This window comes from Tachypleus tridentatus, chromosome 6 (assembly GCF_004210375.1).
Source record: "Tachypleus tridentatus isolate NWPU-2018 chromosome 6, ASM421037v1, whole genome shotgun sequence".
Lineage (NCBI taxonomy): Eukaryota > Metazoa > Arthropoda > Merostomata > Xiphosura > Limulidae > Tachypleus > Tachypleus tridentatus.
This window is the reverse complement of record NC_134830.1, coordinates 57,550,943-57,569,132: the sequence shown is the minus strand read 5'-3', so window position 1 is coordinate 57,569,132 and position 18,190 is coordinate 57,550,943. Positions and strand designations below refer to the sequence as shown.

The following is an 18,190-nucleotide window of genomic DNA, read 5'->3' as shown; positions in this document are numbered from 1 at the left end:
AGTTGTTGCTTTCCCTCTAATTTATCACATCAAAATTAGGGCCGGTTAGCGCGGATAACCCTCTTGTAGCTTTGCGTGAGATCTACACCCTTGTGCAAATTATATGAAACAAATGGACATTTTACAATATTTTCAGCGTGGCGGCTGGTGTAGGCTCGCTGAACCCGCTGATTTCCTTTAATCGTCATTTTTTCACACAGACTGCGTCATTAGCTGTGTTTTACAGTACGGTCGATCTATTTTTGGGATATATGAAGAACTTTTGAGGAATATTACGTCATTCGAAATTGCGTTAGAAGGGCAAGGAGACCAGTCAAAAAACAACTTCTTACCAACTCAATGAAGAAAAAACGATATCAATGGGGTCTGAAATACAAGAACTGGACGCAAGAACAATGGAGGAAGGTGTTATTCAGTGACGAGACTCATTTCTTCGTACAGAGTTAAAGAAGTCTGCATGTTCGCAGATCTCCAGGTGAGAAATTTCGAGAATCTCACATCAATCAGTTCGTAAAACATCTCTTGAAGAAGATGTTTTGGGGCTTTTTCAGCTACTATGGCGTCGGAGGCTTACATATCGTAGAAGGTATGATGCGAGGACCACAGTACATCGAAGTTTTGCAGAGAAGAGTCGTTCCAGAATTGAAAAAGAGATTTCCTGATGGATCTGACATTTTTTAGCAAGATCTGGCTCCGTGCCACACATTGAAACTTATGAAGAAGTTTATGACTACAATGCGAATAAAGGTGCTGGACTGGCCTGGAAACTCTCCGGACTTAAATCCTATTGAAAATCTTTGGGCAATTTGTAAAGAAAGACTTCGGGGAATACACTACACTACGAAAAATAAGCTAATTGAGGCCATAATTAAGGTGTGGTACGGCGATCCAAAAATTAGTAAAGATTGCAGTCAACTCGTGGACTCGATGCCAAAGCGGATTAATGATTTTATGAAAAATAAAGCGGTGATTATCATGTATTAATTTGTGATAATTTTTGGATTCTCAAAAATAAAACGCAAAAAATTGAAAAAATTGTAATTTTCCGTCTTGTTTCAATTATTTTGCACAAGGGTGTACCAGACAGACAATGCCAATAGAGTAAATAATTCATAGTTTTTTTCGGGCATAACATGAGATGACAGACAGTACTTTATTAGAAAACGCCAAACAAATATTGTAGATTTTTCCACACATTTTTGAAAGAAAAAACTTAAGAAATTTCATAGATGTTTAAAAGATACACGAGATGAAAATGTATAAGAAGAAACTTACTGAGTCAAACTAGAGCCCAAAACCGATATTTCTGTGGTAAAGATATTTTGGTATACATGCATTCGTCGTTATCACTTAAATGATGTTATTTAGAAAGCGTGACAGCTGTGATCCTGAATAAGATGGTTGTGAAAGTGTATTTTTGCTGCAAGAATTAGAATAACTTAGAAAAACATCAGACTCTAGCTAACCCACGATGAATCAGGTTTCAGTGAACGTTCAATCCTTCTTGGAAAAGCTTAGGTTAAAGATTTCTTTGTTCCTGGCCCGGCATGTCCAGGTGGTTAAGGCACTCGACTCGTAATCCGAGGGTCGCAGGTTTGAATTCTCGTCGCACCAAACATGTTCGCCCTTTCAGGCGTGGGGGTGTTATAATGTTACGGTGAATCCCACTATTCGTTGGTAAAAGAGTAGCCCAAGAGTTGGCGGTGGGTGGTGATGGCTAGCTGCCTTCCCTCTAGTCTTACACTGTTAAATTAGGGACGGCTAACGCAGCTAGCCCTCGTGTAGCTTTGCGCGAAAATTCAAAACAAACCAATCATTGCTCCTCTGGTGGCCTATTTGTTAGTTTTAGTGCTTATATCGTTAAAAATCGGGTTTCGATACTCGCAGTGAGCAGGACATAGATAATCTATTGTGTAGCTTCGCGATTAAGAATAATCAAAGTGAACGAACTATTTCATTTTATGTGGTTTTCTGAATATACGTTTTAAAATATATTTATTTGTTCAGATGTGTACTGCGGAATTAAATGTTATATGTTGTGCACGCATCTCTGAATAGATCATTTATAATGGACATAGAAAGAAATGAAGACAACATTTCAAGATTCCTATTTTGAGTCTATGTCTAAAAGCTGTAATATTTAAATAATCAAATTAGGGATTTGTAGCTTGAGGATATAACGTCAATGCTATGTCTCAAACCTTAAACTTACTTCTTTACTCCATTTGTAATTGCATTTTCATTTTAAGCTGTTTATCCTGTTTATATATATGTACATATACACATCTGACAATCCCTACTACCCCCTTTTTAAATTAACAACTCTTAACGGTCTTGTTTCTTTCGTTTACTTTATATTTTTCATAAATCTGTATAGTAAAAATAGTATACTATTTAAAACAGTTTAGTTTGTACGTAGCTGGTGTATGACACTGGCTTCTTACTGGTTGGATGGCTATTGTTTCTGACATTACTGTTCAATATTATCATTGATAATGGTACTGAATGTATGGTCACAATGATGCATGGTGATCAATTTACCAAACGTTATGTTTACCCTTGTAAACAATGCATAGTTATGTATTTATACCCTGTAGCTACACAGGAAGTTCATAAAGACTGCATTGGATGGACTACTGAACTATACTGGAATGCTGAATAAACTGGATTTTGCAATCCCAAGAGTTTTATCCATTCATTACAATGCATGTTGGCTAGTATATATATATTTATATAGGTACATTCAGGCTTTATATACACCCTTGTGCAAATAAATTGAAACAAGACGGAAAATTACGATTTTTTCAATTTGTTGCGTTTTATTTTTGAGAATCCAAAAATTACTCACAAATTAATACATTATATGACCGCTTTATTTTTCAGAAGATCATTAATCCGCTTTGGCATCGAGTTCACAAGTTGACTACAATCTTTACTAATTTTTGGATCGCGGTAAGACACCTCAATTACTTTATTTTTCGTAGTACAGTCTGTTTCCCGAAGTCTTTCTTTACAAATCGCCCAAAGATTTTCAATATGATTTAAGTCCAGAGAGTTTCCAGGCCAGTCCAGCACCTTTATTCTCGTTGGAGCCATACAATTTTTACAAGTTTAGATGTGTGGCACGGAGCCAGATCTTGCTAAAAATGTCAGATCCATTTGGAATTCTCTTTTTCAATTCTGGAACGACTCTTCTCTGCAAAACTTCGACGTACTGTGGTCCTCGCATCATACCTTCTACGATATGTAAGCTTCCGACGCCATAGTAGCTGAAAAAGCCCCAAAACATCTTTTTCAAGAGATGTTTTACGAACTGATTGATGTGAGATTCTCGAAGTTTCTCACCTGGAGATCTGCGAACATGCAGACTTCTTTAACTCTGTACGAAGAAATGAGTCTCGTCACTGAATAACATCTCCTCCATTGTTCTTGCATCCAGTTCTTGTATTTCAGACCCCATTGATATCGTTTTTTCTTCATTGAGTTGGTAAGAAGTTGTTTTTTTGACTGGTCTCCTTGCCCTTCAAACGCAATTTCGAATGACGTAATATTCCTCAAAAGTTCGTTATATATCCCAAAAATAGATCGACCGTACTGCAAAACACAGCTAATGACGTCGTCTATGTAAAAAAAAAATGACTATTAAAGGAAATCAGCAGGTCCAGCGAGCCTACACCGGCTGCCATGCTGAATATATTGTAAAATGACCATTTGTTTCAATTAATTTGCACAAGGGTGTATGTATATTTTTTTAAGTTGTAAAGCCGTATATGTAGACAGCCATATGAATTTACCAGTTGTGTAGACACATACATATTTTGTTTCTTTAGATTTAAATACAAAGCTACACAATCTGTTAAAGTACAGATTAACATTTCTATTGTGGAAGTCAGTCTAAACGTTTGTGTAACGCTTTAGACGCATGTGAAGCATGACCGAAATCAGCAATGCAGTACTAAAAATTGTGATCTTGTCAGCAGCGTCGTTTCTGAAAGGATAGGAACCGTGGATATAAACAAATGATACGCGACATTAATAAAATTGCAAGAATAAGTTAATAATTGCTATGGTACACGTGTCATTCCTGCCCAACCACGGGTACTGAAACCTGATTTCTAGCGGTGTGAGACCACAGACATACTGTTGTGCCACTGGAGGGCGACAAATGTATATAAAAGACAATGTGTCATAATCTAGTAGTAATGTATATTCTATCTTCCTTCTCTCCTCTGGTCACAGTAAAACTGGTTACGGCTTTGCTAAAGATGATCACATTCTGAACACTTTAAAAGGTCGAGAAACGTGTTAACTATTAATATACCTTTTCTTACTCCACTTCTGATGGAGTTTGGGTCGTGACACTTCTGCGACCCTCTTCTACTGTGATGATCTTCAACTCTGATGGGTCGTCGCTGCTAAATATTTTATCTGAAACGAAATATTTTCTAAATAGAAACTATAAATATAAAATTTCTGTTTTATTTTCGCCATCTACTGCTTCGTGTTCGAAAGGGTATGAACCCTGGATATAAACAAATGATATACGACATTAATACAATTGCAACAATAAGTTAATAATCGCTAGGGTACATGTGTCATTCCTGCCATATAAACATCAAATTACATCCACGGCCTGAATACAGCTATATATGTATGCATGTATATTAGATTATGAGGATACATATAAACCACAGGCTTTGTTAAAAGGATTGGTGTCAACGGTTATACAGCCGCTGTTATTTGTTACTCTGTACAATGCGCAATAATGCATTTAGTAATATTTCCCAGGTTTCATTAAAACACTCACAGCGATGTTTTGCTGTAGGCTGGCGGGTAGATATTAAATAATAATAAAGCAGAGCTAATGGGTGACCTTTACTATGAACCATTTGGTTTAGCAATATTGACCAGACTTTATTACAATATTTACAGTAATTTTTGCTTTAGAAACAATATTATTGTTTAATAATAACAATATTAAATAACAATCAACAACAAATGGGCGATCCCTATTATGAAATACTACCGTGGCTAATGGTAATGATTCCCGTTTATTCAGCTGTCTGTGAGAATTAGACAGGCGTTTTATCATGTAATTCAGCAAAAATATAAACTTTATTGTAGTAAAACCCTAACAAAACTGTTCATATAATAAGTCATATTTATAGCTCAAGGCTAGCTAAACATGTTTGTTTTATATTATTCACCAAAACTACAGAAGCCTCCGCTGTAGTAAACCATATGCGTGCACTGACCCTAAAATAACACATAGTTTCAACCTCTCCACAAATAATTTCACTGATAATTAATAATATTTTTATAAGATAAGGGTTTTAAGTTTGTTTTGAGGAATACTTTTCGTTTATGCAGGTATAGAGTTTCAATCGTTGATTGCGAAACGTTTTACTTGTCCAAATGGCCCGGCATGGCCAGGTGGGTTCAGGCGTGCGACTCGTAATCTGAGGGTCGGGGGTTCGCGTCCCCGTCGCACCAAACATGCTTGCCTTTTGAGCCGTGGGGGCGTTATAATGTGACGGTCAGTCCCACTATTCGTTGGTAAAAGAGTAGCCCAAGAGTTGACGGTGGGTGGTGATGACTAGCTGCCTTCCCTCTCGTCTTACACTGCTATATTATGGACGGCTAGCGCAGAAATTTAAAAAAACAAAACAAACTTGCCTCATTAAATATCCTTCTCTAAAACAAACTTTAAAAGCAATATTTATAAAAATACTCATCACCAATAATGAAATTCAAATGAAACTAAATACTTATATCACTTAGGTCTAATGTAAAATCAGTTAACTGAAAGTTACATTTTTGCAATATTTAATTTTGAGTCCACAAATTATAAAGACTTTTATTCATAACATTTTTTGTATCTATGGCTTTAATGATGTGATATTTTATTTTATCTCCAGTGTCTGTTTTCTCCAAACCAAGGATGGGTCAGTGGAGCATACAAATGCCACTGTAGAAAAGGCTTTTATTCATAGCATTTTTTGTATCTATGGCTTTAATGATGTGATATTTTATTTTATCTCCAGTGTCTATTTTCTCCAAACCAAGGATGGGTTAGTGGAGCATACAAGTGCCACTGTAGAAAAGGTTTTTATTCACCTATGAAGAGCTCAGAATTTCACGGAACTTTAGTGGAGTCTGCTTGGAAGGCAAAACAAGCTATAGTTAGGTAACACAGCTTTATTCTCATTACAGTTTAAAGTATCTTTTATTTTGATTTTAATAATAAAAGTTGAATGTCGATATTTTTTACAGAAATTCTTACTTTATCAACTCTCTTCTTCGTAATTGATATCACTAAAATCTTTCATTTTACTTTTTATTCCGTAAATAATACTTTTCTTGACCCAAATATAATTTATAACAATTTTATAAGAAATCCGGATATTTGTCAATTTTTTTTGCAACTTACGAATCATATTTTATTACGTTTTATGAATATAATGAATTAATTCACTTTGGTCTGAACTTGAAAATGTTGAAACTTATACTTGAATAGTACCTTTGTAAACGTTTATTGATCGTTTATAAAATGAAACAATTTAAAATATGTAAAATAATTTAAAGATTATACGGATATTTAATTGTACTGATAACGTTTTACTAATACCCTGCCCTCTGGTGGTACATCTGTTTGTCTGCGGACCCACACCGCTGGAAACCGGGATTTTATACTCGTGATGGGCTGAGCACAGATAGCCCATTGTATAGCTTTATGTTTAATTCTAAACAAACAAATACCCTTCTTATGATTTTAAATTACTTATCTAATTGAAGAAATAATATTATTGTGTTTAATAATTGTTTTTAACCCTTAAGCAGTAATGATCAACTGGTAATATTTAATTAAGGACAAATATTAAATCACACCATAATTTGTCATTAATAACAACAACTATGGAATCAAGTCATAATATCTCATCAAGGATAAATATAAAATAAAACCATAATATGTCATTAATAATAAATATAGAATCACACCAGAATATGTCATTAATAATAAATATAGAATCACACCAGAATATGTCATTAATAATAAATATACACTCACACCGGAATATGTGATTAATAATAAATATGGAATCAAATGGTCATACTTCATTAAGAATAAGTTTGAAATTACACCAGAATATTTCAGACATAATGGGTTTAATTTACGTGACTTAATTGTGTTTTAATATTTTAAAGAAATATTACTTATCAACATTAAAATTATACATTAAAAATAAATATCTTAAGAATAATTGTAACTTAATTTTTAATTTATATTAGAAACTCAAGAGTGACTTGTAAATTCTTTGCAATACGTTGGTTGGTTTAGTTTTTTGAACTTAGCGCCAAGCTACACGAGGGCTATACGAGATAGCTATCCCTAATTTATCAGTATAAGACTTGGGGGAAAGCAGCTAGTCATCACCACCCACCGCTAACTTTTGGGGTACTCTTTTTACCAACGCATAGGGGGATTAACCGACACATTATAACGCCCCCACGGCTAAAAGGGCGAGAATGTTTGGTGTGACGGGGATTAGAACCCGCAACCCTCAGATTACGAGTTGAGCGCCTCAACCACCTATCCATGCCGAGCAATACGTTATTAACAAAAGATTTCAGTGAAATTACTTTGAAACACTACGTCGAAAATGTACGAAGATTTACTTATAACTCGATTAACTTCTTACAAAGCCGTTATGTAGATGAAGACCTGACAGCAACTGGTAAACTTTTCTGATGTTAGGTGTCAAACTGAAAATTTCAGCTTCCGAGTATTTTTGGGTTGACTACAGCATCAACTGAATTTGAATGCAAGGTTTATATTTAAATATCTTTCACCGATACGCGATTGAATCTGTAGGCCCTCGCTTATTATTGCTTAAATAACAAATACCCCATTTTTGTCTCATCCACATAAACACATTTCACTCTCGCAAGTAGTTAGGGCACTCGACTCGTAATCTGAGGGTCGCGGGATTGAATCCTCGTCACGCCAAACATGCTCGCTCTTTTAGCCGTAGGGGCGTTATAATGTTCGATCAATCCCACTATTCTCTGGTAAAAGAAAAGTCCAAGAGTTGGCGGTGGGTGGTGATGATTAGCTGCCTTATACTGCTAAATTAGGGACGCAGATATTTTTTGCGTAGCTTTGCACAAAATTCTAAAACAAACATTTCGACGAAACTATATTATATATTCATAGTTTACTTTAGAATAAGACTTTATTAATAAATGTAATATTTGTAATAAAACATAAAGTAGAACACTACTTTAGTATATATGGTGATGATTCAAAACTCTGAGGTAGTGTTCTACTTTATTAATAAATGTAATATTTGTAATAGAAGGCCTGGCATGGCCAAGCGCGTAAGGCGTGCGACTCGTAATCTGAGGGTCGCGGGTTAGCGCCCGCGTCGCGTTAAACATGTTTACCCTCCCAGTCGTGGGGGCGTATAATGTGACAGTCAATCCCACTATTCGTTGGTAAAAGAGTAGCCCAAGAGTTGGTGGTGGGTGGTGATGACTAGCTGCCTTTCCTCTAGTCTTACACTGCTAAATTAGGGACGGCTAGCACAGATAGCCCTCGAGTAACTTTGTGCGAAATTCCAAAACAAAAAAAAATTGTAATAGAAACATAAAGTAGAACACTACCTTAGAGTTTTGAATCATCACCATATATATTTATTTAGAGTATTTATTATTTTAATAATTGTGTAAAAACACTACTTAACAGTACCAGTTCTCTCTTCTTTTTTTTTCAGCCCAAGTTACGACCTTCTATACGTTTGCAAGCCTTGTCGAACAGGCTGTGAAAGCTGTGTGGACAATTCGCCGTGTCTATCTCCCTATAACTGGGCATTCAGGTTAGTCAAGTTTTATTATCACTGAAAACACCTCTTAAAAATTACGTTTACCTAATTAACGTATAACTACAAGTGATTAAACAGTGAAGGAAAAAGTAGATTTCATGTACGTTAAACGAAGAAAGTTCTGGAAAAATAAATCTGATGTTAGGAACTTTAAGGAGATACTGCTATTGCATACCCTAACATATCAAATTGCATTAGTAAGCAAGAAGGAATCTTCGATAGCAGCACCACTCGAAATTATTTCAGGCAGGATTCGAGAAAATTCATCTTCGATACCTTTTTACACCCATTTTTACAAGTTATATTTTTTGCGTCAGTAATACCAAGCGTGGGGCGTGCGTGTACCCGATTCAATTTTACTATTCATCACGAACGTTATCAGCCTACTCTCAAATGGAAATTAATTTAGGCAGAATTAGTGTAAATTAAACTGTGAGACCTTGAGCGTGGTCAAACACTTTAATCGGAAGGGTTTGACCTCTTGAGTTCAAAACTGTAATTATATTTCAAGTCAAAGCTATGAGCTAAAAGCTAGTACTTGAAAAACTCATTCTATGAGTCACTATGTCTCAGCTGAAAAAGGACTAGTAATAATCCTTTCAAATAGAAAGTACCTTATATGATGCTCAGAAACACGCGCAACGCATTTCCATTTACCAAAAGCACAGTAACCTTTTCACGATTCAGAAGCCCCACTGTCACAATCAAACACTTTCATTATCCAAAATCACTTCTATAACTGCTCCATTTTGTGTCAGAGCTCGTGCACAACGTTTGGTTTCGTTAGTTTGTGGGTAGGGTATGAACACAGTTTCCAACTTGGCTTCCTCGAGATACCGAGGGGAGACCAGGAGCACAAAATCGATGAAAAATTCGAGTTCATCGACCCTGAAAAGTTTTCTCTGGACTCCTGCCATGTGAGGGTGACATTCTGGACGCATTTCGTGTAAAATCGTGTTGAGTCTTTATAAGTGATTTCGTTCGTATTCTCGTTTATATCTGTATCCATCAATCGTATAATAGTTGATTTCAACTAGAACATACAGGAAAAATGAAAAACTGCCATTCTTAATTTTAGATTAACTTTACTTTTATTTCAGCAACTCAGATTGTGACCCGGCACATTTGATTCTTATAGGGTTCAAGTTAAGGTCAAAAGTCGCCAAGCTAAAACAGACTGCGCAAAACGTTAATGAATAATGGAACCGGTTTGTCGAAAGGATTATATAGTTCAATCATATTTTTAACCAGCAACGTATTCTGCATCATTAATGGCTAGTTACACGCCAATGAGCAACATAAATAAGAAAGATGTTTCTACCACAAGTTATATCCAACAAACATTATGAATAGATCATTATATATATATATATATTTGGCTGGAATAGGTTATTATATATATATATATATGGCTGTAATTTTGTAGTATTATTTTGAGATTAAATTCTATTTTTTTTATATTTGTATACCATAAGCTCAAATATTTTTGAAACTAATAATCATAGTACTAAGACACAAAAGGTTGTGAAAACTACCATAATTTCTTCAGGCATGTTTCCCAAATCTGTGGGTAGACAGATCTGCAAACCAAATATTTCGAAGTGTAAAAAGAATTGTGAAAAAGGCGGTACCTGGCACAATTTGTACTAAAATGCTTAAATGTTGGATTGGGTGAATTTAAGAAGGCACTTTTTCAACAACGTAATACTTTAAAAACGACAAACATTAAAACCATTGCTTTCTGACTGAACCTGATTATCCTTGTGTAAGTTGGCACCACCAGTTTTGTCTGAGTGATATCTGACAACAAGTTCCTTAGTCAGATTTGGTATAAATAACATGAATTATCATGTTATGTTTGTTATAAATCAAGATTCAAAGTACATTTCTTCATTTTGCCTCTTTTTTTTTTAGTAATAAACGTTTTCAACCTGAATAAAATAAAAGGAAATATGTAGATGGTGCTCTACACTAGATTCTTATTGGACGAAAATTGGACGTTATTCTACACTTACAAAAAATAAACACCAACCTGGAATATCAGTTTAAAATGGTTAAAAGTGCATAACAGTCACTTATCTGATCTACTTTCAGAACCTCTCTCTTGGTGATCTCTATGTTTTGCGTCGTGTTGACCATCGTTCTAGCCTGGAACATCTATCGTTACAGGAAACTGAAAGTCATCAAAGTAGCTAGCCCTATTTTCCTGTGTATCACCCTCGTTGGTTGTGCCATTATGTATTCAGAGGTATATTTCCATTTTTATTTCCTCCACTGTAAACAGTAATTTTGATAAGTCGAATCGTTTTGCGAAAAAAAAAACAACTAACATTTTCTTTCTTATCTTATTTACTTATTTAAAAATTCATAGGTTAAACTGTCGTGGTTTTTGAAGCAAATTTTCTTAAATAATATTTAACTTTTAGGCTGAAATATTAACCGTTTTACCACATAACTGACCAAGGACTGATACGTTAAACCTAACATTGACGACATCATATGGCCGTGTGGGGTACACAACCAGGGCAGAAAACCTGAGATTCAATTATAACAACCCCGGCAATAAAGACAATCACAACTAACATCTGATGATTAGCGTGGCATGCCGTCGTCTTATAACTTACATTTCAATTGCAGATAATATTTGAAGGCATCATGTCTCGAACCCTGAACCCTAAACACCGCCGACGTCATCTTTTGTGTTATGCCAGACATGGTCGTTTAGACGGTTCGGAGAAAAAATTACTGCCCATCTTTGAATTTCGACAACATTCTCTTTAAAAAATGACAGCTGAAAATATGTTGGTAAAGCAAAGAAGTGTTGTGTATAGCGAAACGTCAAGGTTCACTACTTGGTGTTTTATAATACGTGTTTCTGAACTAACCTTTTATGAGGCTTAATTTTAAGAGCAAGGGGAACACATATATATTGTTTTGCTAAGAAATATACAGTGAAACAGATTACAAATCCACCAAGGACAAGGAAAGAACAGTTTAAGTTACGACAGTTATAACATTCATAAGTATACTTGTGTTTTCAGCTCTTCATCCAATTGGATATTGTGTAGGAATTCACAAAACCTTCTAAGATCAATGCTCTCTGTATGTTAACATTGTGGGTGAAATATGTGACCGTTGTCTTTAATATTAAGTTTTCACAATTTGATTTGGAATTTCGCGCAAAGCTACATGAGGGCTATCTGTGCTAGCCGTCCCTAATTTAGCAGTGTCGTAAAATTAGAGGGAAGGCAGATAATCATCACAACCTACAGCCAACTTTTGGGCTACTCTTTTACCAACAAAATAGTGGGATTGACCGTCACATTATAACGCCCCATGGCTGAAAGAGCGAGCATGTTTGATGTGACGGGGATTCGAGCCCGCGACATTTAGATTAGCATGTCGAGCGCCTTAACCACCTGGACATGCCAGGCCGAGTTTTCACAGAAAAAAATGAAACATTTATTGTTAATTGTTTTAATCTCAAGCAAGGTAATTAAAAATAAAAATATAATTGATGAAGAATGCTGCAATTTTATGAACAAAGTTAAAGGTTAAATGTGAAATCAGCCGTGTAATGTCTGATGGCATTTTAAAGTATAAATTCGCTATGATATAACAAGAAATATCCTTGCATTTTGTAAGTTGAAGATTAGAAATATTCCTTTGATTCTTTAAACTTATTGTGATGACAATGATATCATATTCTTTATCGTTATAGTAATGATAATAATACCATCCAAGAAGCTGATTAGGATATCAATGATGTGTTTTTAGACTAAAAAACTTTATAAAAAGGTTGTCATGACTGCACTGTCCGATGTTAAATAACTCGTGTGACGCAACGGCCAGCTAAAAGGGAACAAGAGGGAATCGTCAATAACCATGGCACTTGAAATTCTTTTAGGCAGAATTAGAGTATATTAATATGCAAGACTCCCCCCATTTCTTATTATCTATATTTTTGTGCACCAACAATACCCCGCTTTGGGCGCGCGTATACCCGATTATATTTTATTATTCATCAGAAGCTCTACCAGCCTCTTCTGAAATCGAAATTATTATGAGTAGGATTACAGTACATTAATCTGTGAGACCTTGGGTGTAGCCAAATACATAATCGAAAGGGTTTGACCTCTTGAGTCCGAAACTGTAATTAGATCTCAAATCGGTCAATAGATGTCGGAGCTATAAGCTTAAAAGTTTGTACTTGAAAAAACCCACAAAAAACAGCTATAACACACAACAATTCTATGAGTCGCTCATTCGACTCGTAATCTGAGGGTCACGTGTTCGAATCTCCATCACATCAAATATACTTGCCCTTTCAGCCGTGGGGATATTATAATGTTTCAATCAATCCAATTATTCGTTGGTAATAGCCCAAGAGCTGGCGGTCGGTGGTGATTGATCACTAGCTGCCTTTCCTCTGGTCTTACACTGTTAACTTTGGGAAGGTTACCGCAGGTAGCTCTTGTGTAGCTTTGTGTTAAAAAACAAACGAAATTGAAATACGAATCACAAAATATAAATAAAATTAGTACATGAAAATACAAATAGTGAGTGATGGCAGCGAATATTTTCTGTTAGTACTTTAATTACATCACTAAACATAGGTACGTCTATATCTTAGTTACGTTCATTCATTTGGAGTTTTTTCTTTTCTTTTACATGATTGGTGGTAAAATCAAACAAAATACAAATGGTGATGAATTAAGTTCTTCGAAGCTGACTAATATAATATTAACCAGACGTTGAGAGGAAAATTTGTTTTTTCCTGACGTTCATGTTTTGTGGAGCAATATATATATATATATATATATGTATTTATATTACTGAATTTAACCAACAATTATTTTCTTGTTTAGATGGCTGCCATATTTCCCATTCTTAACGTCTATAGTTGCGTAGCTACAAAGTGGACACGCCACATGGGTTTCTGTATTACATACAGCGCCCTCTTACTAAAAACATGGAGGTGAGAATATTAATGATTAATTTATGAATAAAATATGACAGCGTAATACTTACTATTCACGACTATAAAGTTCTAGAGAAAAAAAGCTCATATAATTTTTAATTTTTTAGTAATTCCTGATAAAAAATACAGAATAACCCAATTATATACTAAGAATACCAGTTATTGTCCTTCTGAGCCTAACAAGTTTATATCCTAAAGAAATTTTTTTTTGCAATTAGAAATTTATAAAAAAAAAACTTATATAGTATTTTGAGATCGAATATTTCAGCAGTTAATAATCAATCTTGATTATTATAAATCAAAAGTTTTATTTTCAACTCCAACGTATCAGTAACCACCTAACATGGTGTCTTATTCTAACATAGGGTGTCGTTAACATATCGGGTAAAATCAGCCCACAAACTGAAGCTAACTGACAAGCAACTCCTTCAGTGGCTGTTTCCAATCCTGTTCATTATGGGTATCTACCTGGGCTCATGGACTATTTCTTCTCCTCCGGAAGCCATCTATATTGAAGACTGGTTTAACCTGAAGTTTCGTCAGTGCGATTACAACTGGTGGGACCACAGTTTAGCTATTGGTGAGTCTGGTAATGTAAGAAAGACTCTATTCATAGATAAAAAAAAATTAAATATTAAATATCGTTTTGAAGTCAGTTTTGAGTGTAATCGCAAACATTTTTCTTTCATAGTTTTTTTTTTTTTTTTAATAAACGTAAACTTCTTTCACGATCTTGTCTTCTCTTGCCATCTAGGAGAATTTCTCTTTTTGCTCTGGGGTATCCGTGTGTGTTACAACGTTAGAAATGCTGAGTCCTTCTTCAACGAAGCCAAACACATCAGCTGGGCCATCTGCAGTATTACTTGTGTCAATGTTATCATGGTTATGATACAGTAAGTAGTATTCCAGTGAATATACAATTCTAACGTAAAAGATGGAGAAAAGTGAGGAAAGACGGACTCCTTTGAAAAAATGGTCGCCCCTACATGTCGCCAGTTATGACGTGCTATCATTTAAAGTAATCTCATGCATAAACTCACCAGCGGACTAGTATAAATGTGACGGATCAAAGTTGTTTCTAAACATCTTTGATCTGAGATTATTTTTTTTCAGTTTTTGTTGCTACAAAGTAGGTATTTCAGGAAATTTCCCTTTCTTGATTTTAAACTTGTGAACCTGACGATGACCGAAGAAGGTCGAAACATTGTTCGCTCTTCTACATAAAAAATGTTTTTCAACCCAAACCAGCCGTTTTTACATATATAATGGGGAATCATAGACAAACCATCCAATACATCATAAAAGAAACACAGTTTAAGTTTATAGGTTTTATATAAAGTACGATTGCTGTGGGATGAGTGGCATAGGGTAAGACGATCCATCAATACTTCTGATTTAATTTCATATAAATATGAAAAAGAGAAGAACCATTACCCGACACATCTTACACAGGTTCCTATGTTCTTTTGTACCATTGTCCGAGATAAAACGCGACTTGCATGTGACATCCTCTATGCCTGCTGGGAGAATTTAGTTATGATTTACTGAAAATTACTATAATAACATTTGTTGTGAGTTAGATGAAGGTCATCTTATCCCATCTTGAAGGGCAGTTTTATGTAACATTATAGGTAAAATGTTGAGACATTCATGAAACAACAAGTAATTAATTTACAAGGAACACTTTTTTTAGCACAGACCTTTTTAACGTTTATCTTGATATCATCTTTATAAATAAATATAAAAAAAATGTTATAAAACAAAATGTTTAAGACACCAATGGTCCGGCATGACCAGATGGGTTAAGGCGTGCGACTCGTAATCTGAGAGTCGCGGGTTCGCATCCCCGTCGCGCCAAACATGCTCGCCCTTTCAGCCGTGTGGGCGTTATAATGTGACGGTCAATCCAACTATTTGTTGGTAAAAGAGTAGCCCAAGAGTTGGCGGTGGGTGGTGATGACTAGCTGCCTTCCCTCTAGCTTTACACTGCTAAATTAGGGACGGCTAGCACAGATAGCCCTCGAGTAGCTTTGTGCGAAATTCAAAACATAAGACACCGAAGGAAATACTCGCCAAAGAAGGGTATTATTTTGATAATGCTTCGAACCCTGACTCTTTGTCACGTAATGTCGAATTTTTGTTAACACAAATACAAAGATGGTACATACTCTAATGTTATAGGCCAAGCATGGGCAGCTAGTTAAGGCGTTTGACTGGTAATCTGAGGGTCGCAGGTTCGAATCCCTGTCGAACCCGACATGCTCGCCCTTTCATTCGTGGGGGCGTTATAAGGTGAGGGTTAATCTCACTATTCGTTGGCGGTAGGTGGTGATGACTAACTGCTTTCCTTTTAGTCTTACACTGCAAAATTAGAGATAGCTAGCGCAAACAGCCTTCGTGTAGCTTTGCGCGAAATATAAAACGAATCAAACCAATTCTTTACGTCTTAATTTTCACAGTCTTTTTGGTAGTTAACGTAATGACACATATCACATTATGTTCTAAAATGCAATTACTGGAACAAAAACGAAAACATATTCTTCAACACTTTCATTATAACGTATTATTTTATCTAACACTTTTTATTTAAACATTTTGAGTATTTTTGTTTTGAAATAAACGAATCGTTATGACGTCTGGTTATTCGACACTTCAGTTTATTCGTTACTTATTTATATTTCAGTTTAGTGATTCTACCGAATGCCGATCCTGACGTCAAATACTTGTTTGGGTTCATTCGGACTCAGCTGACCACAACAATTACCATAAGTTTCATCTTCGGGCCAAAGGTAATATGTCATGGCCAAGTAAAATCCTCCTCTTATATTTAACACCATTCGCCTATAGGAGCACTGTCAGCCTTTGTAATATATATAAAATATGTAAGCAAAACTATAAAGTAACTGTCAACTTGTGTAAAATAAAGTATTTTGTTAAGAACTCAATTATTGTTATACACAATCGAAATCATAGTTGTATTGGTAGAAGAATACCATAAGAATATATTTAATTCAAAACGCCAAGCTCGTGAAACAGCAAGATTGTATGTTAATTTATTGCATGATATTTAGAGCCGATGTCACTAAAACAGATATATGTAAATATGATAAAATACTATTGATTAATTAATGATCCTAATAACTAAGGTAACACTCTTTTAGTTGCGTCATCTCCCTACAGAAACACTGTAAAATGTCTGAACGTAAAGATAAAATGTCTTCAAAATGAATAAACCAGCTGAACATTATTAATGAATACAAGTATAGGCTTAACTGATGTTATACAGAAATTACAATTGATCATGTAGTGTAGAGCTCTAGAGCAGTAGTGACGAGCAATTCGCGGACCCCTGGTGTCAACCTAAGGATCTAAAAATTTTTAGAAGACCAACACAAATGGTTTATCTGGAGTGTATTGAATCTGTCAGAATGATAACAGCAAGGTATGTCCAAGTGCATTGATATTAGGAGTTAAAACATAAATTTTCAATGTTCAGAATTTATATATAACACCTTTAAAAATTGTTGGAAGATATAGAGACTAAATGCTGTTTATTTTGTAATGAAGTAGTCAGTTCGTTTATTAAACTTTTGGTACGCTTTATGTAGAGCTAATATTTATTCAAATGCATCAGTTTTGTTTTACGACTAGCAAAGAGGTATCGTGGCCCTTGAGTTGAATCCTAGGTCACAGTAATTTCGACCCCTCATGTGGAGACTGGCTACGTCGACAGTGGTAGAAGAGTTATTTTACTCATATTATTAGTGACCTTCTGTTTTTGTGCTGTCCTACTGATTCTCCATATTGTACTTTTCCTAACTACACCTTATGGTTCCTTGTTTTCCAGTAGTTTAACTTTCTCTCTCTTTGAACGTCAATAGAGACTTTTAATGGTTGCCCCTTTCTGCTTTACTAGTATAGAGTAGTTTAATATCCAGTAAAGTTCTTCTGGAATTGATAAAGGGATTTCTCTTGTGAACCTGTTAGCTTCCTTGTTTGGTTTTACACATTATTAGAGTAGCATATACAACCAGGATGGTCTTACCATGCAGTTGCTTTGTTTTCTACCATCCAGTTGGAAGAACAACAGCTGTGAATTTTACACAATAATGCTCGTAAGTCACTTACAAATACTATATTGGTAATACTGTCTTTCAGCAATTCAGAGAAGATTTTGCTCTTTGTCTTTCAACTTTTTCTCGTGCTGATTCTGAGAAATGGAACGCTCAAGCAACTTCATATAGAAAGTTGTTGTCTCCGTGACATAACAAATGTCCAACAAGTTTCCTTATTATCTTTGGTGAAGGAATCAGCTGTTACCATGACA

General features: G+C 35.2%; 1 protein-coding gene across 2 annotated transcripts in view; it reads left to right on the top strand.

Annotated features, from left to right (window-relative positions):
* LOC143252593 (putative G-protein coupled receptor CG31760) overlaps positions 1-18,190 on the top strand; it is a 67,755-nt gene that overhangs the window by 43,223 nt on the left and 6,342 nt on the right. For both annotated transcript variants that reach the window (XM_076504957.1, XM_076504956.1), the window contains 7 exons: positions 6,045-6,187; positions 8,775-8,876; positions 10,977-11,130; positions 13,751-13,860; positions 14,229-14,443; positions 14,618-14,756; positions 16,547-16,652. In XM_076504957.1, the coding sequence (XP_076361072.1) occupies positions 6,045-6,187; positions 8,775-8,876; positions 10,977-11,130; positions 13,751-13,860; positions 14,229-14,443; positions 14,618-14,756; positions 16,547-16,652 (969 nt within the window). The remainder of the gene's footprint in view (positions 1-6,044; positions 6,188-8,774; positions 8,877-10,976; positions 11,131-13,750; positions 13,861-14,228; positions 14,444-14,617; positions 14,757-16,546; positions 16,653-18,190) is intronic.